Raw genomic sequence first — 27329 nt, forward strand, 5'->3', positions numbered from 1 at the left:
CGCAGGGAGCCCAGAGCCCTTTAAATCCCAGCCGCGGCCGGGAGTCAGAGGGCTCTGGGCTGCCTGCAACCGCGGGGAGCCCAGAGCCCTTTAAATCTCAGCCGTGGCCGGGAGTCAGAGGGCTCTGCGCTGCCCGCTGCGGCGGGGAGCCCAGCGCCCTTTAAATCCCAGCCGCGGCCGGGAGTGAGAGGGCTCTGGGCTCCCCGCCGCAGCGGGCAGCGCAGAGCCCTCTGATTCCCGGCCGTGGCTGGGATTTAAAAGGCTCTGGGCTCCCTGCCGCAGCGGGCAGTGCAGAGCCCTCTGACTCCCGGCCGCGTCTGGGATTTAAAAGGCTCTGGGCTCTGGGCGGCTACCGGCAGCCCAGAGCAGGGGAGAAACCTAGCTCCAAATATTGCTGGAGCAGAGCCCCTGACTGTGAATATTCCTGGGGCTAAAGCCCCAGGAGCCCATATAAGTTGGCACCCATGCTCCTTCGCCCATCCACCACCTCCCTAGGGAAAATCACAGAAGCAATGCTTTGTTCAGCCATGCTTCCTATTTAGAAATCGTAAGTCATCCAATCAGGGAGCAGAAATGATGCCATGTGATTCAGGTGACCACTCAAGCCTCCTGGATAATGAATAATCATACCAGCCACTTCCACAAAAAATCTGGTAGATGGAAATCATTTGCCCCAAACAATCCGGTCATGCTGCCCAAGGTCTAAGAAATCAGGTTCATGAATGGTTAGCTACCCTGAAAAGGGGATAAATGTGCAATGAATGTGATTTATTCTGAACAGTTCAGTCAGCTCTAGGTGTCTGGTTTCTATTGTAGCAAGGATGAGCATCTCATGTGTGACTCTGGCTGAGGTCCTGCAGCTGAAGGGAAGCCCTTTGGAGGAAGAAGATATATGGGCTCTCTTACATCTGGGTACAGAAAATCTTCTCCAGGACCTGCCCAAAGGTGAGTGGATGGTTATGTTTTGGTAGCTGTCCATCTACCTGCCTACACTGGTCACACTGGAACATTCATATTGTTCAGAAGGACTCATGGGATTCCCCATTACCAAAACAAAGAGCAGTGATGGGAAAGACAGGATCCTTCAAAACAGACTGAGACGTTTTAAAATGTGACTGCATCAGAAGCTCATTGTCCTAGCAGAGTGAATTGAACAATATTAACCCTGCTTTCCTGCTGGTCCTGTTTTTCAGATCCACTTACCCATGTGATTTGCCCATGGTCAATGGTACTTTCAGCCAGAGGAAGTTTGTCTTTCCAAGACAATATGTCTCACCAAGAGGCTGCCCCTTTCAGGGCACCAGAACTGCTCCAAGGACAGAGTAAAAACAAGCATGTTGGATTGACAAAGGTGAGGGGGTTTTGAACAGCCTGATTGTACCTTGGAGTTTGTTAGGCAAAATACCCAGGTCCAAATGTGTCAGCACAACAGACCCAGCATCTAACCTCAGACTCCCTCTCACAACGGCAGTGAACAAAACCAAGTTAGACCGTAGTTAAGGCTGCGAGAAAGGTTTGCCTGGAACCTAGAACCCCCCTGAAATCAAGAGGCATTTGGGATTCTACTGCAATCTCAAACATCATCCCATGGCCCCACGAGTCTGGTGGAAATGGGCCAAAATGATTTGCACCAGCCACCTCATCCCATCTGAGAAGTGACCCCCCACACTTCCAGTCACCCCACATTGTGAAAGGAACATTTTTTTAAAAAGACTTTTATCTAATAAGGTCATTTTAATGTCAGATACTGTGGGAGGATAGTGTTCCCTTGATTCACATCCAGAGGGTCCTTCCATGCTTACCTCACATCTCCTTGTTGGATGGGTTGAATGGAAACCTCCTCAGCACTCTCTAACACAGAGGACCCCCTTCCATTTTGGGGTATATAGAAAGAGCAGGAGGGCTGATGGCAGGATGGGCTAATTCACTGTGTGTCAGAAACTGTAGGACTGTTCTAGTTGAGGCACCTCTCTGCTCAAGAGGGGGTCCTAGAGGCAGCCACTGGCATCATTGGATCTGGGCTGTCCGGGAGCTGGGCAGAGCTGAGGGGGGTCGGGAGTCATTAGGAGGAGGTATAGGGCTTCTGCATGGATCAGGTTCCCATCCTTCCGTGGCAAAGAGGGATCCTAGAGTAAGGCTAGAGAGGAATGGTCTCTTAAAGTCAAGTCCCCGTACTAAATCAGTGACTGTATGAAACCTGGCTAATTGAAAGCAGCTTGTCTGTATAAACATGAGACAGGAATGTGCTAATCATCCAAATGGATTTTGCTTAATAACTGTTCAATAGACACCCTGCAAAATGGGTGTCTCTGGCAGCTTTGCTCTGCTGGGGTGATTTGCAAACTGAGCTCTGGCCCTCTGAAGCAGATGGGACTAATAGACATTTTAATGGACATCTTTACCGGGTTTGTTCTTGTGGCAGCCTGCTGGCAAATGGAATCACAGCTGGTAATAAACAGGCATAATGTCAGGGCTACAGAACAGAATGGAAACCTCCTCAGGACGCCAGAAGTGCAGGAAATGGCCATGGCAGAGCTGAGGGAAAAGACATATAGCAATGGGGACCAGATCTTTTGCTATGCAAGCACAGAAAGAGAGGTGAATGGACCCACTTTCTCCTGTGCAAGCTGTAGAGCAGCATTGCTCCCTGGCGGGTGGGGGCCTAGCTCCAAAGACAGGAATATGCACCAGATCTTGTCCTGGCTGATGCTATGGTGAGGGACGCTGACAGTGCTGTGCTCCAGGAATCCCACCAGCCAGGGGAAGGCGAACAGCATTTATGCACCCCTGTGGCTGGCAACCCCAGCTGGTGTGCAGAGGCTCCTTTCCTGCCTTGGGATCACTCACAAACACTCTTGGATGCCTCTTGATTGCCAACCCCTCTGTGAGTGTTTTTCGATGCTCCTACCACCATGCTGCCATCACAGTCCTAGTGCAGCACTGTAATCCTCAGGGCTGTCTTCAAGGAGAGGAAGCAATCTCATCAGCCACAGGCCTGGCTTCCCCTGTTAGCCCCTCTCTTTCCTCTGCGCTTCCTTCTTGTGCTTTACAACCACCTTCTCAGCTGTTGGGATAAGTAGCCCCTGAGCACATAAGCCCACAGTCTGATTAAGTAATTGTCTTCCGCCCCTCAGTCAGGACTTCTCTGGGAAACTAGTTAGTGCCTAAGTGACCAGAGCATGGGTCAGCTGCTGGCTCGCCAGCCTGTCAAACCATCTCCAGCATGTGTTTTCATGCATAGGAGACAATCTGGCCCATAGAGCTGAAGATCTATTATGTCCCACCTATTCCATCTCTCTGCTAGTCAGGGCTGTGTCCCATTGTACATGTACATGTGCTCTATCCAGTCCAGCTTTAAAAGTCCCAATCTCGGCTCACAGCTTCAGAGATCTCACTGCCAGGCGAGTTCTTTGTAATTGTTGACATATAATTCATAACTGTTGGTTGGGTGTTCTTGTTTGCCAGATGCTGGTGTATTCGTTGGGAATGACCCTCTATTGGTCAGCAGATTATCAGGTTCCTCCAAACCAGGTCAGTAATATCAATATCTTTGTTTTCCTTTATCTTGTCACACATTGGCAGGTTGGAAAGTTGGGAGGTATGAGTTGAACTTTCCATAGTCCAGGTGGGAAGTTTGTGGCTAGTGTTTTGGCTTGGCCCATTAGAGAGACCAGGACCAGCTGGGAAATTCAGAGCCAGATGCCAAAGTTTAGGATTATCCAAATCCAGGATTTGCATTTGAATTGTATCTTTCTTTTAAGAGTCAGGATTCCCTAGCCCCTCCCTCGAGGCAAGGGGAGGGGAATTTCCTTCATACCAGAAATAAGATAAATAGGGCTTCAAGCTTGGTTTCAAAAAAAGAATTACCGGTAGGTAAGCTCATGGAGGTTAGGTCCATCAATGGCTATTAGCCAAGCTGGTCAGAGAAGCAACCCCATGCTCTGTGTGTCCCTAAACCTCTGATTGCCAGAAGCTGGGAGTGGACGACAGGGAATGAATCACTCAATAATTGCCCTGTTCTGTTCATTCCCTCTGAAGCACCTGGCATTGGCCACTGTTGGAAGACAGGCTACAGGGCTAGATGGACCATTGGTCTGACCTAATATGGCCGTTTTTATGTTCTTATGCTGAAGAAAGTCACATCTGCATCCTTTTAGTGACCTGTACGTATACAGTATTGGACACACAGCTCTGTGCAAATGAAGATGACTTTTGTTCAAAGCATGGGATGGCTGTGAAGTGACTAACAATCTCTCTTTGTGCCCTGGGCAGATTTTTACCACCAGAACTGCTATTAGTAGCCAACCATTTCCATTTCCGGCTCAGCCAGTTCAGTGTCTCTTCAAAGATTTGCAGGAGGCACTCTTGTTTCACTAACATGTCCTCCGAGCTATTAACTGCACATTGGTGATATGGGAAGCTATTAGTATTTAGTCCATCTGAGTTCCTTTTCTAGGATGTTTTACTTCTCCGTGGTCTCAGTGTAGGGAGCCCGTAACCTAAATAACTACGTAGAATTTAAATATCTGGTCTCCATAGAAACATAGATTTGAGTAGCTCAATTCTTGACCCTTCTGAGACTGTTAGAGTGCCATGCAGCTTAAGGATGAGATGTTAAAAATGAATGATCTGAACTTCAGATTTGTGGAGCAGCCACAGTTGCTGTCAGTAGCCACATCTCCCCTGCTATGCACTGTTCTGAATCATAATATATGACATTTACCTTCAGTGACATCCTCCTTCCCCAGGTGGCTTCATTTCAGTGGTACTCTATGTATCTAGACTGGGATTTCCCAAGGGGCTAAGGGAATTAAGTGAATTCTCATTGGAACTCAAAGGTCCCTCAGAAAATTCCAGCCCTAGTTCATGGAGCATTTTACAGTGTTTTATCTAAATGAGAGCTATTATTTACCATTATCTCTCTGTTGTCTCAGTCCCTTCAGCTGAGTGATCAGTTGCATGCCCTGCTGCTAAAGCTGTGTGAAGATCTGCCGCATAAAAGACTTTCCCCAGAGTCCATTTTGGAGGCATGTGAAGTGCACCAGAAGGAATCTTCCTCTTCTCCTGCAAGTGTTTACATCCAGAGAATGGTCAAATTTGTGCTAGGAAGCATCACTGAGGTCAGTACCTCTTTTATTTCCCAGCAGTGACAATAATATAGTACCGGTAGTTCTGGTTGTTTTTTTTTTTTTTGGCGGGGCAGGGAGTATGGACAGTAGAGTTAAATATTTTAGAGCAAGACAGCCTGTGAAAAGTCAGTGCTGGCTTGAAATGAGTGACTCCTGTGCCATGGAATAAGGTGCATGTACTTTCTTCAGTGTTTAGGTTGCATTTTTCTATTAGGTTTCTACATATTTTTGACACCATGGAAGCAGGCGTGAATTTTTCCAAAGCACCTGAAAAATCAATGATACCATTAAGTTTTAGGAATACAATGTATTGTCAACATTGGGATGCCATGGCCCCAATCCCAGGATTGCAATATTGTCACTCCTAGGATTCTCAGATGTAAAAGCCCCAGCCCGGAGCATGGTGAAAACCTTGAATGCTGGATGACTTTTAAGACTAGCTAAGTACCTTTAAAGCAACTGTGCTGTGGGTTATGGGCTATATCCCGCTGGATTTACCCATCCAAGTAACCCCACTGTATTTCAGAGGGAATATTTGTGAGAGTAAAGGAAGTAGGATCTGGTCCTAATTTCCCCCAAACCAGATTATGTGGTTGTCCTGGGGCATCTGGGCATAGACAGAAGGGAGAGGAGCATCTTTCCCACTTTCAGGCAACCAGGCTGACCACTCCCCAGCACAGCTGCCAGCACTGCCAATCATGGCGGCATGCAGCCACAGCTGGGACCAATAAGGAAAACAAACCCTGCTTTAAAGCAAGGAGAACAGAGTGAGACGGGGAAGCAGAAAGGCATGGGGTAGCAGAGGGGCAAGAGTCTCAGGCCAGACTGACAGGGTGCTAAAGGAAGATTGAAAGCAGGGGGGTCCTTCAGTGCTGCGAAGACCACATATATATATATATATATATATATATATATATATATATATATATATATTTTAATCAAAACTGTTTGAATTGCCTGATTGAAAGCCCTGAAGTTTTAGGGCTGATTGACTGATTTTTATGTTAAATTGATGGATTGGGTTAATTTGAGATGAATAGTGGGAGACTAGCTAGGAGAGTGCTGGGACCTCTGGGAGACTGTCTCTAGAGCAGTTGACAGTGACCTTGTGTGGGTGTGTGCCCATGTGGATGAGGCAAAGAGATTTCCCCATACAATGTACCTCCACGCATAGAGAGATACAAATCCAGTCTCCATGGGATCATTGGCCAGACTTCACGCTCCAGGCTAATGCCACAGTGATAGTAGCTTTTCCACAGGCGGTGAGACTTCACACTGGCCAATGGAACTGGCTTCACGAGGGAGGAGAGCATTCTGCCCCCTGTATAAAGAGTTTCCACTTGGCACTCTGGTCTATGTCATTCTATGAGCTCAAAGACATCTTACCTATATCAGATATCTGTGAGCTCCCTGCACCTCCTTTGCCGTGGGGCTGGGCCGTAAAGGCACAATCAAGCCTGAAAGGTGGTGGGGTTAATAAATAAGCTTGATAAATTGTTTTCAAGAGTTTACGTTTTCAAGGAGCACTTTTGTTGACATTTTGATTGGAAAAAAATGGAAGAGAAAGTCAATGAGATTTTCAAATAAAATGTCCCATTTTTTGATCAGCTCTAGTTAATAATAGTCCAATAGTCCATTTGCAAATAGTTTATTTCCAACCCCAATAGGAGGTATCATTTATTTAACACACACTCACATACAGTGTCACTGATGAGCCTAGACCAAGCTGAGGGTAAGGAGCACTTCCTCATGAAGGTTTGCAGTCCCCTGGTCTGCTGACATTGACTTGCAGTGCAATTGGTTTGCAGGTAGAACAGGTAGTCACTGAAGACAGCCAGCTGAACAGAAGCCATGTGATAAGGAAAAGGCTGCATGAGAAAGCATCTGACAGCTCAGCATTGCCCTCCCAGCTGAATTTTCATCAAGGTAAAGGCTTCTGGTTTACACTGCACTTCTCAAAGGGTCTCCCAGGCCAGGTGAATTGTTTCAAATTATGTTGGGTCAATTATATGTAGAGTTGAATATGATATTTACTGCTTTACCTCTGAATGAGCGTACGATGGAGAAAAATCTGTGACAACTCAGCAAGACTTTCACTGCTTACAGGTTCAAAGGACTGTGATCTGAAGGCTATGGAGAAAGGTTATGTGGTCAGCATGCATATATTTAACTCCTTAAAATGGTCTGCATGAAAGACACTATACCAAAAAAAATTGTTTTGGTACTCTGTGTATCCAATGGAATGCTCAAAGGTGAAGAATAGTTTTCCCTGAATCTGTGCTCAAGCCATTTCAAGAGCATATTCACATCTTTCCTTCTTGAATAGCCCAGTAAAGGTCAGCATACATCTTCCTTTCAAAAAGTTTTTTACTCTTACTTTTATTACTCCTAGAGTAGTTTTAAAAAACAAGGCCAAATTCTGCTCATCATACCCATGAAGGCAGCCCTACTGTAGCCAACTAGACAACTCACCTGAGAAAGGCGAGTGGGATTCATCCTTTTGTATCCCTGGTCAGAATGTACGCAGCAATCCATCCTGACTTCATGGTTCACTTTAACTGAACTTCAAAATGTTATTGTCCCTCCGGGTAAAACTCTGCTGTAAGATAAATATTGACTTCAGCTTCATGTCCTTTTGTTTCCTCTCAGGTCAATAAATCTTGATGTTCACCTCAGCAGAAGTTAATATCAGTGTATTTCTGTCCTGATTTTGCCCCTAAATCAGCAAGCTCTTATTCATAACATACGAGTAGCCCTGTCTCTATTCAGCAAATCATGTGAGCACATGCTTATGTCTCATTGACTTCAATAGAATTAAGCACATGCTTAAAGTTAAACACTTGCTTGAATGCTTTGCTAAATCAGTACCTTCGTTATTTTAAAGTGTGAACATTCGGGGTGCATTTTCTATTGAGGGTGCATTTCATTGAATATTTTTCCGCTTTAAAAATTACCACCCCAAGTTGTAAGGCCCGGGAAAAGGATAGGGGTATGATATAATAGAAGCAAAGAGCAGCTGCAACTTCGTGATGTTTTTGGTCACCATTCTTGGGGAATTGCTGCAGTTGCACTATATGGTGGATCTGTATCTTGGCACTCAATATGGAGCACTCCTGAAGGAAATAGCTGGGGTCTCTCGGACGTGTGACTTTGGAGGACAGAAGTAGCTAGAACTTGTTCCTTGGCTACCTGAAGCTTCCTGACACTTTTCAATTAAAACTTGAGGGAAATAATATGTACATTAGACTCATGTTGGTTGGGATCGCTGAAGGGGCTGTAGGGACTGTCAGAGTAGGGCTCTAAAAAGCACAAGGAAAGAGAAGCAGCTCTGCCAAGGGATGGTGAATGCTTTCCTGATGGAAGTGAAAAGCACTCAAGACATTCAACAGCAAAGATGACTCGATCAAAGTGAGCCAAGACCAAGCGATAGCTAAGCGGGCTCTCAGATACAGCAATTTTAGAATCAAAAGAGAATATGGTGATTTACCAGGCTTCTTTTCTGTTTCCAAACACAGGGGCCAGGTTACTGAATTATAGTCAGTCGGCAGAGGATTACAGACAACTCTCTGTGGATTATTGTGACTCCAGTAGCATTTCGGAGAGCACATCTTTGATACTGTCAAACAGGGGCCGCAGGAGAGGTAGGGTTCTACTTTGAAATGGTTACTATGATTTATCCTTGCAATAGGTCACCTCCAGACTGACTTCCAGCTTTCCCTGTGCAGAAATCAGAAAAGGTATTGAACAGTCAATGTTGTGCCAACAAACATGCAAATACCAGTTCGTTGATCCTGAAATTTTATTGACACCACTTTGCTGGTTCTGTTTTGTGTATGGAGGTGAAGGGGGAGCTGCATGCGTAAAAGGCAATTGAAATAGTAGAAGCTGCTCCCTCCCTCCCGCCCTGAGTTGAGCCGAGTCTCTCGCTTGTTCTGTGCTGCCAGAGCCACAGATGAACATTTTATGTAAAAATAAAGATTTTAAGTGCTGGTGACTGCCAGCGTGCTGAATGCTGCATGAGACAGGGCCTGCGGGCTGGGCTGGGGACCCCCCTGCACACATCCCAGTTCCCCCTCCAGCCTCCCCACCTGCCCCTTTCCCTCTTCAGCCTTCCCATACCTCCCTTCCTTCCCCTGTCCTCTCCATCCCCTCCGTGTCCCCTTGCCCTGTGGCCACTCTTCACTCTCCCATTCAGCCCAGATGGCTGGAGCTGTCCCACTCCCCAGTGGGGAAAAGCCCCTTGCAGTGGTCACCCCCTGAAGCAAGCATGCTGAAAACCAGGCCGGCCAACCACAGAGCACAGGCTGACAGAGGGCCTACTGTGGAACAAGCTGAATGTTAAGGCTGAAGAGCCTGCATGTGTGTGTAACAATCTGCTCCTGCCTTGAGCGGAACTGACTGGGGCGGGTGGCTGGGGCAGCTACACGGGGTCTCCAGGACCCTGGCTGTCAGGGGAGAGGGGAGGTCAAGATGCTGAGTGCGGCTCTATGCTCAATCCTGACCCCACTGGAGTCAGAGGGCTGCTGTGTATGACCCCTGCTGGCGAACTGCTCCTGGAAGCTGGCCGTAAAGGGGTCACAGCTGGCTTAGAATCTTCAGCACCATGGTCATTTGGGAGAGCCCCCAAATTCTGATCTCCCTGGAATTGCTCAATCCTACCCCGGGGCACAGCTTAGAGTGGAGCCGCCTGCACGGAGCAATGTGCAAACTGGGAGCAGCCTGCAGCATGCATCCTTGCTGATAACACACACAGCAACTCAGCTCTAATTTAAGGACATTTGCGCTGGTGGGCTGGGCTGGGCTGGACACTCCAGAGTACAGGGGGCTAGTGTCTCGGAGAGGCCCTTTCCGGCCTGACTGGTGACAAACTTCTCTGGATTGCAGTGGGCTTTTGGAGGAGGGGGTCTGGTGGCACAGCTCTCCTTTCTCTGGCAGCGTTGCAATAGGATTTGTTAATCAGCAGTGGGCAGAGAGACTGCAGTGGCTGAGCTGAGGCAGGCAGGTAGGAGCAGGGCGCCCACTGAAGTTTTGCCTTGGACAACAAATTGCCTTGGGTGGGGCTGGGAGTGGGAGAAGGTATCGGGGTAGCACTGAGGCCCATAGGGTAGCCGGAGAGGTCTGCCCACAATTAGACAGACCTCAGACTGTCTAACTTGGGCCAGGAGTTGTTACAGCTCCCAGAGCAGCCCAGGTCTGGGAGGGTGTAAAGGGGTCTTAATGCCCCCTTAGTCCCCCTCCCACTCCTTGGGCTGAGAGTTCTGGGATGCACCTTTAAGATGCACAGCACAGAATCCACCCCTCGCCTCATCACTAAGGGGAAAAAAAAGATCCTTCCTTCCTATAAGAGAGGTGGATACTTAAAGCTCCAAAACTGTAGTGAGTATAAACTTACAACAGACCATGGATGCTGCAGTGTGGGAGCCACTACTTACTTATCAAGGTGCCTGATTATAGTTTTAGAGGCTAGCCCCTTTTTGAAAATCCTGGCCGTAATGCTCAGAACCAAGGGCTGAGTCCTGTGGGATGGTGCATACACTCAGTTCCTGCTGAGTCCGTGGCAGTTGAGGGTGCTCAGCACTTTGCAGGAGCGGGCCCTAAAAGCACAGTATATAAAGTAACACAAGTAGACTCAGAGAGTTTGCTCACCGTAGCCATCCTTTCCCAGGATAATATATCCAAAAAAGACATTCTCCTCCCCATGGGGCTATTACAGTCCAGGAAAAGACCACCACAATCAAGGGAGATCCATATCCTCAGTGATCTTTGCTAGTATTCCAGCCTGTACTCTGGAAGCTCATTTGCATTTAAAAATTCATTGTTCATGGGAAGCAACTTCTTCCAGAGCCACATGCTAATCTTAAATCAGGAATATAGGACTGAATGGGACTTCCTGGGTCATCAAATACAATCACAAGCAACCCCATCATATAATCCCATTCATAAATTTAACTCATTTTCTGATGACTCTTGATAAATTGTTTCTCCCCACTGTTCCTACTGGAAGGCTGTTGCAGAACAAGGAATGGGCTTGATTTGTGCTAAAAGCATGGCATCAAGGCCTGTGAACTAGTCAGGTCATCCCACCAGGATGATGAAAAGCTAAGAGTATTTGAAGTGCTTGTCAAAGAATACATACAGGTAACTTGTCCTGGGCGAGTGGGCGAGTAGAGACTAGAGTGACCAGACAGCAAATGTGAAAAATAGGGACAGGGGGTGGGGAGTAATAGGAGCCTATATAAGGAAAAGACCCCAAAATTGGGAACTGTCCCTATAAAATTGGTACATCTGGTCACCCTAGTAGAGACTTGCAAGGCTGTCTTATCAGACAGGAGTGTAAACATGTGCCCTCCTGAGAACCTCAGCCAGTGTACATCGACACAGCTATGTTGACTTCAATGGGCCTATGTTAACTGATATCAGAGGAGGATCTGGCCTTGATATCAGACATGTCTCACAGTCTCTCATTTCTCACTGCCAGCATCTTCGCCTCTGAGTCACCCAAAGAGCCTGACTTTGCAATACTGCCATCTGCTGTTTGAGAAAATACACTTTGATTTCTTTAGTCTCATTTTTTATAGTTACGTATTCGTTTGTTTTTGCATATTGCCATTGTTGCTGTTGTTCACCAGGCTTATGTTCAAGTGATTAATTTTCTTAATATTTTTGCTCCAAATGCCCAAACATGTTGAAAATGGTCTGACCTGTCTTGTGAGAGAGTGGCTCAGATTTTCATTAGAAAGATTTTAATAGTTAGAATTGTGTATCAAGGGACCAGGAATCACATTGCAATAAAAGACCAGCAGCACGGCTGTGACTGGCCCAGGTCAGCTATCTCCGACTCCAGGGGCTCAGACTCCAGGGCTATAAAATAGTAGTGTAGACATTCAGACCTAAGCTGGAGCCCAGGCTCTGATACCCTGCAAGGTGGCCTGAGCTCCAGCCTGAGTCTGAAGGTCTACACTGATATTTGTAGCCCTGCAGCCCAAGCCCCACAATGCCAGCTGACCCAGGCTCTGAGTCTTGTTGCAGAGGGTTTTTTATTGCAGTGTAGCGGTACCCACAGAGTTTGTGTCTGGATTCAGAGCCAAACGTCCACAAAGTTTGTGGCTATTCAGCTTTATGTATTTAACATAAGTTAACTGTAGATTTCCGAGTTACTGTTTTTTTTTTAATGCTTCAGATGGTGGCTCTTTTATTGGAATCCAACTTTGTATTTTTGTGTTGCTATTTAGAAAGAGGGCTCGATAATAACACTCATTTCTGGTGCTGCACCTGATTTTAGCTCCCCCATAATTGGAGGGAATTAGACCCTGCTCACCTCTAGCTCATTTCCATTTGCAAATCACTCTCCAACAAACCCTGGTTTCTGTGCTTGTATTAGTTATTCAGAAATATTCACCAAATAGTTTCTGCAAACTATTGGCCAAATAGCCTGCAAACAGTTCACTTCAGCTGTTTTGTATTGCTGGGGTGTGATTGGCAACCTGTGTCACATAATATTGTTTCTCTTCCTTGATCGGATGACTGGAAAACATTTAAACAGAAGAATAAGGACTTCAGTGGAATAATAAATGCTCCTGTTTTCACACAGGACCCTCATATTCACGCAAATATAGGGATTCACACACAGACAGCCATTCCCCCAAACTCATTTGTCTGAACGTCCACGAACAGTGAATAACAAGGGCTTCAGACATGGCTGAACCAAACAGCCAGTCCCAATACGAAGGATTATTCACTGATGCTGTTAATGCAGTGTTCAACCAGCTCTGTCATGCAGTCATTTATTATGTCCCGCAAACAAGGATACAGGACAGCCAATTCAAATCTTCTCCCTGCCATATTGTCCCAGGATCTAATGCTGTGCGCGCCTCAGGGGAGGTGGAACTGGGAGGCAGTTGGGGATAGTGCCCTCACAATGGAAATATTGGGGAGGGGGCAGATCTATGTTTCCACCCACAAGTGTTGTTCTGCTGCATTCTGGGAATGAATAGGTAGGAGGGTGGTAGAAGTGAGAGCTGGATGTGGAGGGGCTGGAGCAGCCACCATTGTGCCTGTGATTGGGCCGGGGAGCAGGTGGGACCCGGGGTGACTGGGCTGGAGCTGGGAGCAGCTACACCTGGTGGCTGGCAAAAGCGAGACATGAACCGCCAGGACCCCTTCCCCAGCCTGGAGCCGACTGTCCCACCCCACTGAGTCTCAGTAGCTCCCCTTCTTGCTCCCTAGGCAGAGCACCCACCCCTGCTCCCCCTCCCATCCCTCTGCCTCCCTATGTAAAGCAAGCTTTTGCCACCTTTGACACTGCTTCAGTGACAGTGATTGTGATATTCCCTTGATTTAATGTTAGGGAGAGCTCCACAGGCACAGCAGGCGTGGGACCCAAACCGGAGTGGGTCGAGGACACACAGTAGCTACAAGCTCTTCATTAACAGGTAATCAGTAAAGTTTTTATCCTTAAAAGACGGACCTTTTTATGACTGTGGGAGGCACAGGGGATCTAGTGAGCCAGTGTGAAACTACAGGGAGCAACTGGATCAGTTAGCCATGTGGTAGCAGACACTGTTCATCTAGAGCCAAATCCTGAAGACTTCACTGCACTCCTGCTCGGTCCTTCCTCAGAGAAAACCTCTCATTCCCTTCAGGGAGTGTTTTCCTGAATAAGGGCGAAGGGAAAATGGAGCAAAGACTTCAGGTTTGGGCCCCCAACTTGTGCTGATGTTACTGTACGAGAGGTCTGATTTATAAGAGATGGGCCCTGATAGGCCGAGTTTGCAGTACATGGTTTTCAGAGTAATGTTAGCTTTTCCTATAGGTTCTCAGACCAACTCACTATTTCAACTGCCCTGGCTCACTAAAGAGTTAAAGGTAACCAACAGATGCCACCAGCAGAAAGCTATGGGGCTTGTCTCTACTTGGGGGATTGGCCTCGATTCAGCCAGGGGTGGCCAGCAACCAGTTGTGACTGCGCCAGTGCAAATCCCAAGTGTAGACCAGGGATGCTGTGATTTGCATCACTGGAGCTAATTCCTTTTTGAAAACAGAGTATGCTGCACCTCTGCCTATCTTGGGATGTCTAAAGCAGGGGGCTAGCATGCTGCAACTGCAGTTGGGGCTAATTCCAAGTGCAGACAAGGCCTAAGAATTGTTAGCCTCTGAGCATCACAAAGACCAGAATCCTCTATTTACATACCCCTTAATCCATGATAGTTACCCCAGTTAAGCAGAATTCTTGTCCTAGTTAAACAGGAGTTCCTGCCATCAAGCATGATTGACTTAATTCAGAACCATGGGAAGTGCTGCATTTAGATTTCTCCATTAACCACGTCCTGAGTAAACTGATTGAACTTCCTATTAAACAGCCAACAGTTAACCACAATTACCAGAGCTGTGAGCTACTCCATGTTCCCCCATATGTACAGTAAGAAATCATTGCAGTGCGTGCCCCAGGACAGCAGTGATTTTTGTGGGGATTTGGTACATTTAGAGGTGATAGTCACATGTTAAATTGATCAGTGTATTTATCGTGTGCTTTTTGAGTACCTCACCGGCCCTCTGCCCAATCAACCGTCCCTGCCAGGGTGTTCCAAGTCAACATGCTGACACTGTTATTGTCAACTCTGCCCAAAGGTGGAATCACTTCCCAAATTACTATGGTCTAAGGTCCAGGGCGGGCAATATAGAGTCTTGGGTCCATGATGGGTTTACGATCTATGACTCTAATCCTGAAGGCCCATAGGCGTGTGTTTTAACTTTGCCACATTGACTTCAGTGGGACTACTCAGGGTATTCAAATGAAGCATGCCCACGAGTGTATGCAGGATTGGAGCCTGTACATAAAAATGTCACAGCTTTGAAGTCTGATATCTCACCCCCTGCAGGATGAGAAATGGCAGCCTTCTCCCATGGGCAAGGAGAGACTCTCATCTTCCCACTGGACCCACTATGCTTGGCATTGGGCTTCAAACTCCTGACATTTTTATGTCTAGAAAAGCTATTTTAGGTCATTGGCTTTAATTTTTCTCTCCCTCTGAGGCTGGACTGATGGTAAAAAAGATACAGCAAATATTCTCAGGGAAACATTTAAAAATCTTTGGAAACATCTCTCAAATAGATTTGCTCTAATACATGTGATATATCCAGAATATATGATAGCGTGGTGGGTATAGAAGTTTGGAATGGCTGCCAAAGCTCACTCACCACTTTGCTATTTGTTAATAACACAACTAATCCAAACTAATGCCAGCAAAACCTTCATACCCACAGCTTGCCATTGGCCATTCCCTATATATAACAGTGCATATGCATTACATATTTCTGATAAGTGTACATTTGTCTGGCAGTGTGGATGACATCAGTGTTTTAAGGGTTAAATCTCCAGTATTGTTGACATTATCTGAACCTCGATTTTCCACAGTGCTCAACATCTGTTAATTACACTGACAATCCCCTTGATTGTCTGAAACCTCAGTTATTTGATTAGATTCAATGTCTCCCATCCTGAAAATAGCCTATAGAAAGTAATGAAGAATGGTACCCTTTCCCCTGTTGTTTTTTAACCACCCTATAGAATTTAATAGAAAATGTCATCCTTGCTGCAGATTTCTTGAGGATAATTCAAACAACCTGCAGCCAAATCCTCTGCTGATGTAAATTGGCAATAGCGTCACTGATTTCAGGGGGCTATGCTGATTTCCAGAAACTGAGGATCTGGCCCAGGCAGTATAGAAAGGAACACATTCTCTGTTTAAATCTTATAGGCTTTTAGATTAATTTCTGTAGAACCTTCACAGTTTTATCCATATAACACTTTTCTGTAGGGGTCATGCCTTGTAGATCATGGAGATTGTCCTTTATTGCGTAAGACAGTGCCACTCAAAGACTTTTAAACTCTCTGTCCATTGCTCTGGATACACAATCTGAAATATTGCTCAATTCTTTGAAGATCAGCAAGTGCTGTGGATGAAATCCCTGCTGGAACTCAGAAGAACGACAAGCCCAACCTTCTGAATTTAGGCTCTACCTTCTCGGTGTCTGCCAAGGACTCGTTAGCAGCTGCTGCATCTCTGAGGTGCATGTTCCAAAGGAAAGAAAAGGTGACTAGTGAAAATGAGTGCACTGATTGCAAAATGTAAAGCCCGCACAGATACCTGCCCCCAACGGTGTAGGGTCTATTGGATAGCTGACTCAGCTCATCAGAATGGCTTCCCATAACGACTGAGCCCAGAAGGGGCACCATCAGGGCCGGTGCAAGGAAGTTTCGCACCCTAGGTGGAACTTCCACCTTGCGCCCCCTCCAGCTAACCCCACCCGCTGCCCCCCTGGTGGCAGCTAACTACGCCCACCCACCCCTCCCACCAGAAGGGAGCCCCCCTGCGGCAGCTAACCCCACCCGCTGCGGCAGCTAACCCAGCCCGCCACCCCTGCCACCCGGGGAGCCCTCCCCGCAGCAGCTACCCCTCCCCCCCGCAGCTAACCCTGCCCGGGGAGCCCCCCCTCCATGGCAGCTAACCCCGCCTGGGGAGCCCACCCCAGCTCTCCTCCGCTGAGCACACCGGTGCCGCTCTAATTCTCCTCCCCTCCCAGGCTTGCGGCGCAGACTGGAGGAGACTTAGAGCGGGGGCTGTGTGCTCAGCGGAGGAGGCAGAGTGGAGGTGATCTCGGGCGGGAAGCGGTTCCCCTGTGCGCCTCCCCCCCATTACTGCGGGTGGTCCTCCCTGTGCCCCTGCCCCCCGCCCCAGTTCACCTCCACTCCACCTCCTCGCCTGAGCGGGCTTTTAGGCACCCCCAACAACTAGGCGCCCTAGGCGGCTGCCTAGTTTGCCTAAATGGTTGCACCGGCCTTGGGCACCATAGGATCTGGGTGTAATAAAGAGCTCAGTCAAGCAGTCAGACTCCCAAGATGTCAATGGGAGCTTTGTCTGCATAAGGACTAGGAGCTGTAGGACTGAACCCTAAAAGGCCAAATTTCCCGTGTGAGGTTCTAGTCATGCTTTTTGGGACCAGTAATGCATACGAAGAGGTGTTTCTATCAGTCACCTTAGCTGTGCCTTCAACACACCAGAGAAGGGCTGGATCCAAAGCCCATTGCAGTCAATAGGGATCAAAGAGCTTTAGAACAATCCCATGTTGCTCTTCTTTTACAATATACACCCAGGCAGAAGGCATAGCCTAGAAGTTAACACACTGATGGGATAGTTGAGTGATCTTGGAGCTATTGGTAGTGCCACCATTAAGGTGTTGTATAACCTGTGACTATGAATTTCCTGTCTGTAAAATGGGGATGGTGCTTAGCAGTCTGAGCATAGAAGCCAAGGAATAAATGAACCATTGGGATTTAGTTCTCCTTTCATCCTCAGCTGTGGTTGAGGGTGGTATCCTTGTGCTATGGAAAGCAGAGGGGGTCAGCCCCCAGAACTGTCAATCGCCCAGCTGCATGTGCACACAGAGAGAGGAGCTTTTTGCTATTTTAATTTGGGTGGTTTTGTTTCCATAATGCTGCAGCAAAAGATGCTGGCAAGCAGATTTCTGTGGAGCTGGGAAATACGCTTCTCTTTTCAGGTTACTTTATTTCTTTCATGCCAGGTCCACTCTTCAGACCTCCTCTAAGCAACCCAAGCTTGTTGCTGCCTGCGTGGCCCCTTGGGCTGCTGCTGTCATCCTCTTTCTTCTGTCTTTCAAATCAGTGGGGCTGCTCCCAGAGAATTCAAATTCCCTCCCGTCTCGGGCCTGAGCAGTGACAGGGCTTTGAAGATCAATAGCCACATGCATCAGCACTTGGAGCTTGTTAGAGAGAAAAAAATAATTGTTCTACAGTGGAATTTAGATTTTAATAGTCTTACCTTTTGAGGGGGGGGTGTCAGATTCGTAATTGGAATCCAATAATCGCACAACGAAACACTTTGCAGGAGAAAAGAAAGAGGGAGTGTGAAATGGATGGGCAGTGCAAGCTATTATTTATTTACTGTTTATATTACAGTAGCACCTCAGAGCCCCCAGTCATGGACTGGCCCCAGCTGTGCTAGGTGCTGTCCATACGTAGCACAAAAAGATTCTCTGCCCCATTCAGCTGACAATATAAGTATAAAACAATAGTGAAGGAAAGACAAAAATGCTATTGTGCTTCTCTGGATCTGAGTGGGGGACCTAGGGCTGCCTCAGCTGGTCCCACCCCTTTTGGCTGCTGGAGGAGTGTAAAGGGTAGGGCTCGGCAGGGCTTTCCCAGCCTACAAATAATTCTGAGAGTTCAAAAATTTTCCATTTCTGCAGCGGGATGAAACTGGGGCCTTCTTGTGCAAAATGAGGGAGCAAGCTGCTCCCTGCTGTAGCCAATAGCTTGGAGGCCAGGGACTCACCTGCAATGTAGAAGGGCCAGGTTCACGTCCCTGCTTTGCTGGGTGTGTGTAGAGAGAGAGCTGGGATCTTCAGAATATGAATGACTCATTTTATTAACTTTCTAAATTGCTTCTTCCCAGTTTTCAGGGCCAGAATTTATCATTCTGTCCAGTGAACCACCAGTGACCTTACAATTGCCTGGATCCATTGTGGTAAATATGAATGTTTGGAATTTTGGCCTGATCTGGTGACTCTTAGATTAAATCTCCATGCTACCCTGTAAGACCTGCCTTTAATTCCCAGGCCGGTATTCTCCATGATGGGAGTCCTGCAGAGATAGCATACTGAGACCCTAAAGACAAGTGAGCACCCCACATTGCTATGTTGTGATCTCTATTGCTGCAGTCAGAGTGAAACTGATGGAGCCTCATCCATCAAGCCTTGGTTAGGGAAGGTCATTTTGATGCAAAACTTTGGGGAGGAGGATAGATGTCCTCTGAGATTACACAGCACATCATGTACACTATGCTGCCTATGCTAAAGCAGTGAACACCTGTAGTGTATTTCCCAGACAAAAAACTTTATTAAGCTGGAGTTAAGGCTGAGAGCACATAGCAGGGATGTAAAAATCCTGACAGGAATATCAATGTTATGAAATAAACAAGTATTGGAAACCCAGGAGCTAAGGTCCAACTTGAAAGAACCCCAGACGCTGTCTGGAAATGGTTGTTTGTTTGCCTGGGGACTCCATACATTTTCGAAAAGTTTGAAATGCTTGTGACATGACTAGGCAGCAGCAGTCCTTGCAACTGATTCCCTTCAGCTGGGCCATGGGACCAGGAGACCCAGAGACCAGGTATCCGGCAGGTGTTTCTGCATGAACACGGCACTCATTCTCAACTCTCCGGTTTGTGTTTTCAGACTAAAAAAGGGAAATCCTATTTGTCTCAAAGGGACCTCAGTGTGATTCTGCTCAGTGGGCAGTGCCTTGAGGTGAAATGTGACATCAAGTCGAAGACGAGAGATGTCTTCAATACAGTCGTGGCCTACGCAAACCTGGTGGAACATTTCTACTTCGGCTTAGCTTACCTGAAAGGTACATGGCCATGTCTAGTGGCTGCACAGTGGCTCGTGACTATAGGAGTCATGCTAGCCTGTACTAATTAATGTGAGTGGAACCCTTTGAGATCCTCAGGTGGAAGGCATTTTAGAAGTTCAGTTTCAAACAGGATTAAGCCCCTCTGGTGTAAACCGTGTCCACTGCAGGAGTGTGCACCAGTGCAGCTACGTGATCTCAGTGTAGATAAGGCCTTAGACCCAGACTTATCCTGAGGTAGGGCAGAGCCATGTTGCCCCATCAGGAGTTCCAGGAAGCTCTGTGCTTCAGGTGGGCCACATGCCTCCAAAAGCGTCCTTGTCCAGAGGGGGAGTGTAATCTCAGCTACTCCCCTTAAAGAGCCCACCCCTGGTCCTTTGGAGTGGCTAGCACTCACAGAGCACTGGTAGGGAGCAGTCCTTACACTCACAGCATGAGGATTGTGTGAAGTGTCAGGATCTCTTTATGCCCTCCCCACCTCTTGAGTGTCAACAAAGGGCCGGCCCCATCAAACATCTGGATAGCTGTACAGGGAGTTATCCTGGGTATTTCCAGGGTGGAATAAGCCATGAATAACCATCATGGAGGGCAGCTGTGGTCTCTGACTCTCTGAGCCCTTCCTGGCAATCTGCTGAAGGAAGGGAGGGGTGCAAGGTGTGGATGAAAAGCAGCAGAATTCAGCTCTATTGAATGGTCTCCTTCTGCTTCGCACATCATGAAACCCCAATGTCTCATTTCAGGTAAAGAGTTTTTCTTTTTGGACGATGAGACCAAACTCTACAAAGTGGCCCCAGAGGGCTGGAATGACCAACCCAAGAAGAAAACCTTCATCATTAACTTCACGCTCTTTCTGAGGATAAAATTCTTCGTCAACCACTTTAACGTCATCCAGTAAGAGCCAGGGTTCTGTCGGCAGCCAAAGAGAAAGGTGGCATTTAATATTGGGGTTCGAAACTTATGACATTCCCAGTCTCTCTTGTTTTCCAGACATGGTCTGACAAGGCATCAGTTTTACCTGCAGCTTCGTAAAGATATTCTGGAGGAGCGGCTGTACTGCAATGACGAGACCTCCCTGCAGTTAGGTGCTTTAGCCTTGCAGGCAGAACTTGGAAATTATGCTCCCGAGGTACGGTAAATAATACACCTCTTCTCAGAGGTGTCCGCTGTCAGTCTGTGTGGCTTTCCTCGTATTTTACAGTTAAGATGCAAGTTAAATGGCACCTTGACTTCAGTTCTGCTGGCATTTCTCAGTAGAGTGAGTGAACCTGAAAGGATTCACATTTCAAGTTCAGATTAGTTGTCCCTAAAGTTTGCCTGAGTATGCAGCACTCCTGAATATGCCAAGCTTGGCTGGAAATCTTGGAGACTGTCAGGGGCGGCTCTAGGCATTTTGCCGCCCCAAGCACGGCAGGCAGGCTGCCTTCGGCGGCATGCCTGCGGGAGATCCGCCAAAGCCGCGGCACCAGTGGACCCTCCGCAGGCAAGCAGCTGAAGACAGCCTGCCTGCCGCCCTCACGGCGACCGGCAGAGTGCCCCAGTGGCTTGCCGCCCCAAGCACACGCGTGGCATGCTGGTGCCTGAAGCCGCCCCTGGAGACTGGTCCTTCTTGAGAGATTCCTGGTACTTCCTGCTTGCGTGGTAAGGCCAGAAATCCCAGAAGATCTCCAGAGTAATTCCAGCCATGGATGCAACTCAGAAGTGCAGAGGGGCTTGCAGAAATGAAAAAATAAGGAAGAGATTGAAATTGAACATTTCAGCTCATTCTAAGAGTTGCCATTTGGGCTGGGTTGTAGGAAGAGGCAAAGGTACAGGGATGTCAGTGCAGATATTTCTGAACCAGTTGTCCAATCCCTGGGTGTAATAAATGATGTTTTTTCCATATACAAAGGGCAGCTGTTTGAGTCCAGGCCAGATCTCCAGCTGGTGTGACTCCATCACCTGAAGTGGAAGTGCATTGATTCATACCAGCCGAGGATCTGGCTCTCAGTCTCTGTTGTTGTTTTCCTTAATCTAATATAAAAGTCAAGAAAGAACAGAAGTAAAGTACCCATGATAGGGAGCTCACTGGGAGTGTTGTCCTCTTCTGTAACAGCTGCAGTAACTCTGAGAACAGAATGGCTGCTGTCTCTGGCCACAGGCAGTTTTAGAATTTAAAGGTGCAGTACACAGAGAGCAGAGGCACTACATGTTGCCATGTACACTGGACAATATAGATAGAGTTTCCAGACTACAGTGTAGGCTATATTCTTCATTGTCTTGTGCAGTTGTCTTGGGGGAAGGAAAGGGGGAAGAAGGGCTGGGGACCTCTCTTCCTCCCTCTCCTAAGAACACTTGCACAGGAGCCAAACAGAATGGGGCTAGTTTCCTGAAAGCATGTTGGGGGCCAGCTGACACAGAACTAATGGTGCTCCAAGAGCAATGGAAGCCAGAGCCTCTCCCCTCATGAACCAGTTAGTACCCAGAGGCCGGCATGCAGAGGGAGAGAAGCTGCACACTTGTGCAGTGGATGTGAGAAGCCGTACTCCTCACACTCCCCTGAGGCAGTCTCCTTGCATCTGCCCGCTATGACTCTGCATCCCATCCCTCCTGTCATGCCTCCAGCAGCAAAAGCCAGAATGGGGCCCCATGCCATGTGTGATGTTGCACCCTCCCTTTGACAGCTCTTCCGCTTTTGTGTGAACTGTATTTTCAGCCCTATCTACAGCACCTTGGGAACTAACATTTCCCCCTCTCGTTTCTCCATTTCTCTCCCGAAGATGCATGGGAAGAACTATTTTCGCGTTGAAGACTACGTTCCCGCGAGCCGGATAGAGAAAATGACCCTGACGTGCATACAGCGAGAACTCGCCAAGCTGCACCGCATGAACCACTCCCTCTTTGAAGATGAAGCCGAGCTGGAATTTTTAAGGGTATCGTCCAATGCGTCCACCTTTATTTATTTATTTTGCAGTAGAAGGGCCCTGTCTCTTTCTCCTTGGGCTGTTGTTTCCCTGTCACCGGTCTGATATGACATCAGAAAGGTGGCAGAACATGTGTGCAAGCTGAGAGTACGTATCGGCAGGTAAGGGATAGAAGACATTGGAGTTAGCAAAGCAACCATGGAAAAACCAGGACATTCAGAGTTATGAATAAACAGACAAGACACCTAGAGGCTGATTGTGGTTACTCTATTGCTATGCACTCTCACTTTTCTCCTGCCTTAAGTGTGAGTGACAGGGGGGAGAGGGGGCAGAGAGGAGCGAGCGGCGGGTATCAGTATCCATCACATGCTGGTTTCTTCCATCTCCGATACAATATTTCATCTCTGAGCTTTCCCATTGTGACCAGAAAGCTTTCACAGTGGTAGTGTGAGGGAATGCTACTCTCCAGGGTGGCTGCATTTGCCAGCTGATTTTCCAATCACACACTCTCCTTATAGCAGGATCTTCTCTTTGGGAAAATTTTAGTTGCTCTGGGGTCCATTCCTGCAACCCTCTCCCCATTACTGCAGTGGATGAACTCTCTCTTTGACTTGGTATTTAGCTGTGACACTCTGAGTACCGTTCCCAGACCTGGAGAAGATCCCCTGTGTAGCTCGAAAGCTTGTCTCTCTCATCAACAAAAGTTGGTCCAATAAAAGTTATTACCTGACCCACCTTGTCTCTCTGATATCCTGGGACAAACATGGTTACAACAACACTGTTGGTCTAGGTGTGGGTTACCTGTGTGTGTGATTTTTACCTTTTCTTTTCCCTCCCCTTACATTTGAAATATCTAGGATCAGAGTTTCTCTGAACATTAGCCGTTTTGCAGCAGTGACATATGCCTTTATTTATATAATCAGTTCAGCTGAGTTGCTGCTTAATTGTGTTAGTTTATTGCCTAAGGGTATGGCTACACTTGCAGCCATACGGTGCTGCCACGGAAGTGCTCCCACAGCAGCGCTTTGAAGTGCGAGTGTGGTCGAGGCGCCAGCGCTGGGAGATAGCTCTCCCAGCGCTGCAGGTACTCCACCTCCCTATGGGGATTAGCTTACAGCGCTCGGATTCGCGCTCCCAGTGCTGGGGCAGTGTTTACATGGCACTTTACAGTGCTGTAACCTGCTGCGCTCAGGGGTGTGTTTTTTCACACCCCTGAGCAAGAAAGTTGCAGCGCTGTAAAGCGCCAGTGTAGCCAAGGCCTAACACTGTCACTGGAATTGATTAGATGGGCTGATTTTTCTCTCTCTCTTCTGCCATTCAATTTCATGTGGAACATAGGGCCTTCACTGCTGCCTTCCATCTTTGCAGGTCTCCTACTGCAGTCTCAATGTCTTCTCATGTCATTTTGATAGCTTTCAGTTCTGCTTCTACTGTGCCTTTCCATGTTATCCTTGGTCTATCTCATCCCCTCTTGCCCTGAGAGTTCCATTCCAACACGTCTCGTTATGTTATTCAGTCTTTCCTCCATATATGTTCAAGCCATCTCAATTTTCATTCCATAATTTCCTGTATTATCAGTTTCTGTTTTGTCATCCTCTGGAGTTCTTTATTTGTGAATTCTTTCTGGCCATCTGATACTGAGGATTTATCTGAGGCAGCTGTTTATGAGAACTTGTAGTATAGATAGCAAGGTCTTGATAAGTCTCCAAGTTTCTGCACAATATCGTAAGACCAATTTTTAAAATGGTGTTAAATCTTCAAAGTTTTGTTTGGAGGGCAAGATTTCTGTTTCTCCAGGTCAGCTTTAGAGTTACAAAGGCATGTCTGGCTTTCACTGTTTTGGCTTTATGTCTTCGTCTGTTCCACCTTACAGTGCTGCCAAGATACATGAATTATCAGACCTCTTCGTCATTAGCTGCAGAAAGTATTCCTGGTGTTTCATGTTGTTTGTTGATTCTCCTGGTATTAGTTTCCTTGGTGGTGATTAATGACCATCCCATCATGCATAGAAAAATAGCTTTGTTAGTCTAAAAAATAGCTTTGTTAGTCTGTGTTTCAATGATGATGGCTGTATAAAGTGTCACCAACATGCCATACACATGGTGAGAAAGTTAGTGCATAAAGCAAGAACATGCAAATTCTTCCTCCCAATATGAAACAGGATTTAAAGATTAAGGCCAAGATTTAGCTTTTGGTTTTGAAGGCCTCAGATTTTCTGTGCCCATCTTGACTCACCGTAAACGGTCCTGATTCTCAAAGGACAGATGCTGAGCACGTTCTGAAAACCAGGCCCCTTTAAAGTGACTCATGTTGGTCTCCCAAAATCTTTTGAGAAGCTTGGGCTAAGAGGCTGGATTGGCCTGCAGGAGAATGGACTAGACCACAAGTTCTCAGGCTTGCTTTGGCCTACAACTCACAAAATGGATGAAAAATCACCCTGTGGCTTGCCATATTCCACCAGCCCTTTGCAAGGGATTGTAAGATTTGAGTCCCAGGATAATTGCTGAACATGTTGTGGCAGGGTGAGGAGGTGTAGAGATGTTGGGGTAAGGGGTTGTAGAATAAGGGGACAATTGGATTCTTCTCCTACTCTACTCCAGCCTACATACTCAGCTCCGGGGCAGAGACAGTGCTGGTCCCCCTCTGGCTGCAGTGCTGGCTCTTTGAAGCACTGCCCCCGCTCCTTGTGCAGGAAGGGCATGGGGCTGAACAACTGCTCTGGAATTCAGTGGAGTCCTGGTGGGAACCAAATTCCCCTCTCCAAAGCTGCTGTTAGGCTTGGCCTGCACTTTAGTTACAATTTAGCGAGCCCCGGAGCTGAAGCTTCCAGGTGAGTCAGTAGCTTGTAATGCAGATTTAAAAAAAAGAAAGAAGAACCATGGGGCTTGGGGCAGTAGCTTCGAGTGAGATTACTGAAGGCAGAGAGCTGTTTTTTCCTTGACGCTAAGATTTCCAGAGGTTCTTTACGACGCATAAAGCAAATTCCACAGCCACATAGTGCCGGGGCAGCCTTGACTCCTGATATCAATTGCTTAGCAGTTTTAGCACTATCAGTGTGTTTAATGCATTTTGTATTGTTTTGGTCTGATCACGGGAACAAAGGCCCAGAGAAGAAGGTGGGAAGGAACAAAACTGAATGTTCGTGGAATGGCATTAACCCCCGAGCAGACTTCTACTCAGGAATCTGCACTGTGTCTAAGTAGCAGTGACACTGAGTACATGCATCCATTGTAATTGTCAGAGCACTGTACAGACAAGTAATGAGTCCTCACAGCCTCTCCTGTGAGGCAGGAGGGGAAGAGTTATGGCCATTTTAGAGTTAGGAAATTGAGGCAGGGAGAGATGACCTGACATCCCCTAGATCAAATGCTAAGTCAGTGAGAGAGCTGGGATGAGAATTTTGAATGGGTTTCCAAGTCTTAAAGAGAGTGGGAGCATGCAGGGGAGCCACTGCTCCCCATCTCCCCTCCATGTCGTCTGCCTTGGTTCCCTTTGGGTTTGCTCCTTTCTGCTCAAGTCCTGGGATTGCAGCACTGGGCCCTGTGTGATATTTAGCATTCATTGCATATAACACCAAGTAAGTGCACCCCTCTCCCTCTCTGCAAAGGTGACTCAGCAACTCCCGGAGTATGGGGTGCTGTTCCATCGGGTGTCCCAAGAGAAGAAGGCAGCCGGAGGGGACACTGTCCTGGGAATCTGTGCCAAGGGCATCATTGTGTACGAGATGAAAAACCGCACCAGAATTGCCAGTTTAAGATTTCAATGGAGGGAAATGGAGAGGATTTCAGCTCACGTGAGTGTGATCCCACTGAACCCTTACCCCTCCGCTGTGGGTTACTCCTCCTCAGTCTGTTCCTTTGGTAAATGCAAACATCTACTTCAGAGCCATGCTCAGAATCATTATGCACGAGACATGCCCATTTTTGACCCAGTTCAAAAAACATTGGGATCCAGCTGTGGGGTTCTGAGCATCCCAATGCTCAGTGATGGTTGGATCTTGAGTTCTGACCCACTTCTAGGGGCTGATGTTCACTCCTGCATAACCTAGACCTGGGGAACATTTTTCGTGCAAAACCTTTTTTGGACAAAAATGCATATTGAGGTCAATCAAAACAGTTCACAGATTTGAGCCGATTTCAGTTGGGGGAGGGAGGAAAGTTTTTTTGGGAGGAAAACGTCAGAATTTTTTGTTTTGGAATTTCCCCCAGTTTTCATAGATTCCAAGGCCAGATCTTGGAGAAAAACCTCCTATAAAACCATGTGAAAATGTGTTAATGCCCCCCACCCCCAGAAATGAAACAAAATATTTCATTTGACCCCCAAATGAATTTTTCCTTTTTTTACTTCTTTGGTTTGGCCACCAAACTGAACAATCAGCTATTCACATGGCTCTAGCATAGCCCTCAGCGTGGGTCATAGCAGAGGGATTCTATCAGGCAGCTGGTAGCCTGCTGCTCTAACCCATATCCATTTCTCTCTCCCATCTCCTCTCTGCCTTTCCCTTTTTTTGACCCCTCTGCTACTGTATTGGGCCACTGTGGCAATTGTCCCTTCCTCCCTCAGATCCCTCTCGATGTCCCCCCTGCCTCTCTATATGCTGATGTGCTATGAACAGTGTTGTGGGACTGCAATACCACCCCCAACCCCACCATGGCATTCTGACATTAGAAGGGTATCAGCCAATTACCACGCAGCCATCCACTCCCTTCCCACCACTAGCCTGCTTGCCCCTTTAATGCATTTGCAGTCTGCAGTCCGACTGGTTAAAATGTCATCATTCTTAGGTCCAAGTTTTCTCATGCCTACTGATCCTGCTGCCACTGAAGTCCATGTCAGAAGTCCCACTGATTTCAATGGATGTCAGGATAGGAC

General features: G+C 47.3%; 1 protein-coding gene across 1 annotated transcript in view; it reads left to right on the top strand.

Moving 5' to 3' along the window:
* Window positions 1–821: 821 nt before the first annotated feature.
* The window catches only part of FRMPD2 (FERM and PDZ domain containing 2), a 107985-nt gene continuing 81477 nt past the window's right edge, over window positions 822–27329 (top strand). The window contains exons 1-14 of the mRNA XM_039547739.1: window positions 822–945; window positions 1194–1351; window positions 3466–3531; window positions 4935–5120; window positions 6938–7055; window positions 8645–8770; window positions 13477–13561; window positions 16072–16222; window positions 18602–18673; window positions 19383–19557; window positions 20298–20448; window positions 20545–20683; window positions 22314–22466; window positions 26065–26250. Of these exons, the coding sequence (XP_039403673.1) occupies window positions 822–945; window positions 1194–1351; window positions 3466–3531; window positions 4935–5120; window positions 6938–7055; window positions 8645–8770; window positions 13477–13561; window positions 16072–16222; window positions 18602–18673; window positions 19383–19557; window positions 20298–20448; window positions 20545–20683; window positions 22314–22466; window positions 26065–26250 (1890 nt within the window). The remainder of the gene's footprint in view (window positions 946–1193; window positions 1352–3465; window positions 3532–4934; window positions 5121–6937; window positions 7056–8644; window positions 8771–13476; window positions 13562–16071; window positions 16223–18601; window positions 18674–19382; window positions 19558–20297; window positions 20449–20544; window positions 20684–22313; window positions 22467–26064; window positions 26251–27329) is intronic.

This window comes from Mauremys reevesii, linkage group 7 (assembly GCF_016161935.1).
Source record: "Mauremys reevesii isolate NIE-2019 linkage group 7, ASM1616193v1, whole genome shotgun sequence".
NCBI classification, from domain to species: Eukaryota; Metazoa; Chordata; order Testudines; family Geoemydidae; genus Mauremys; species Mauremys reevesii.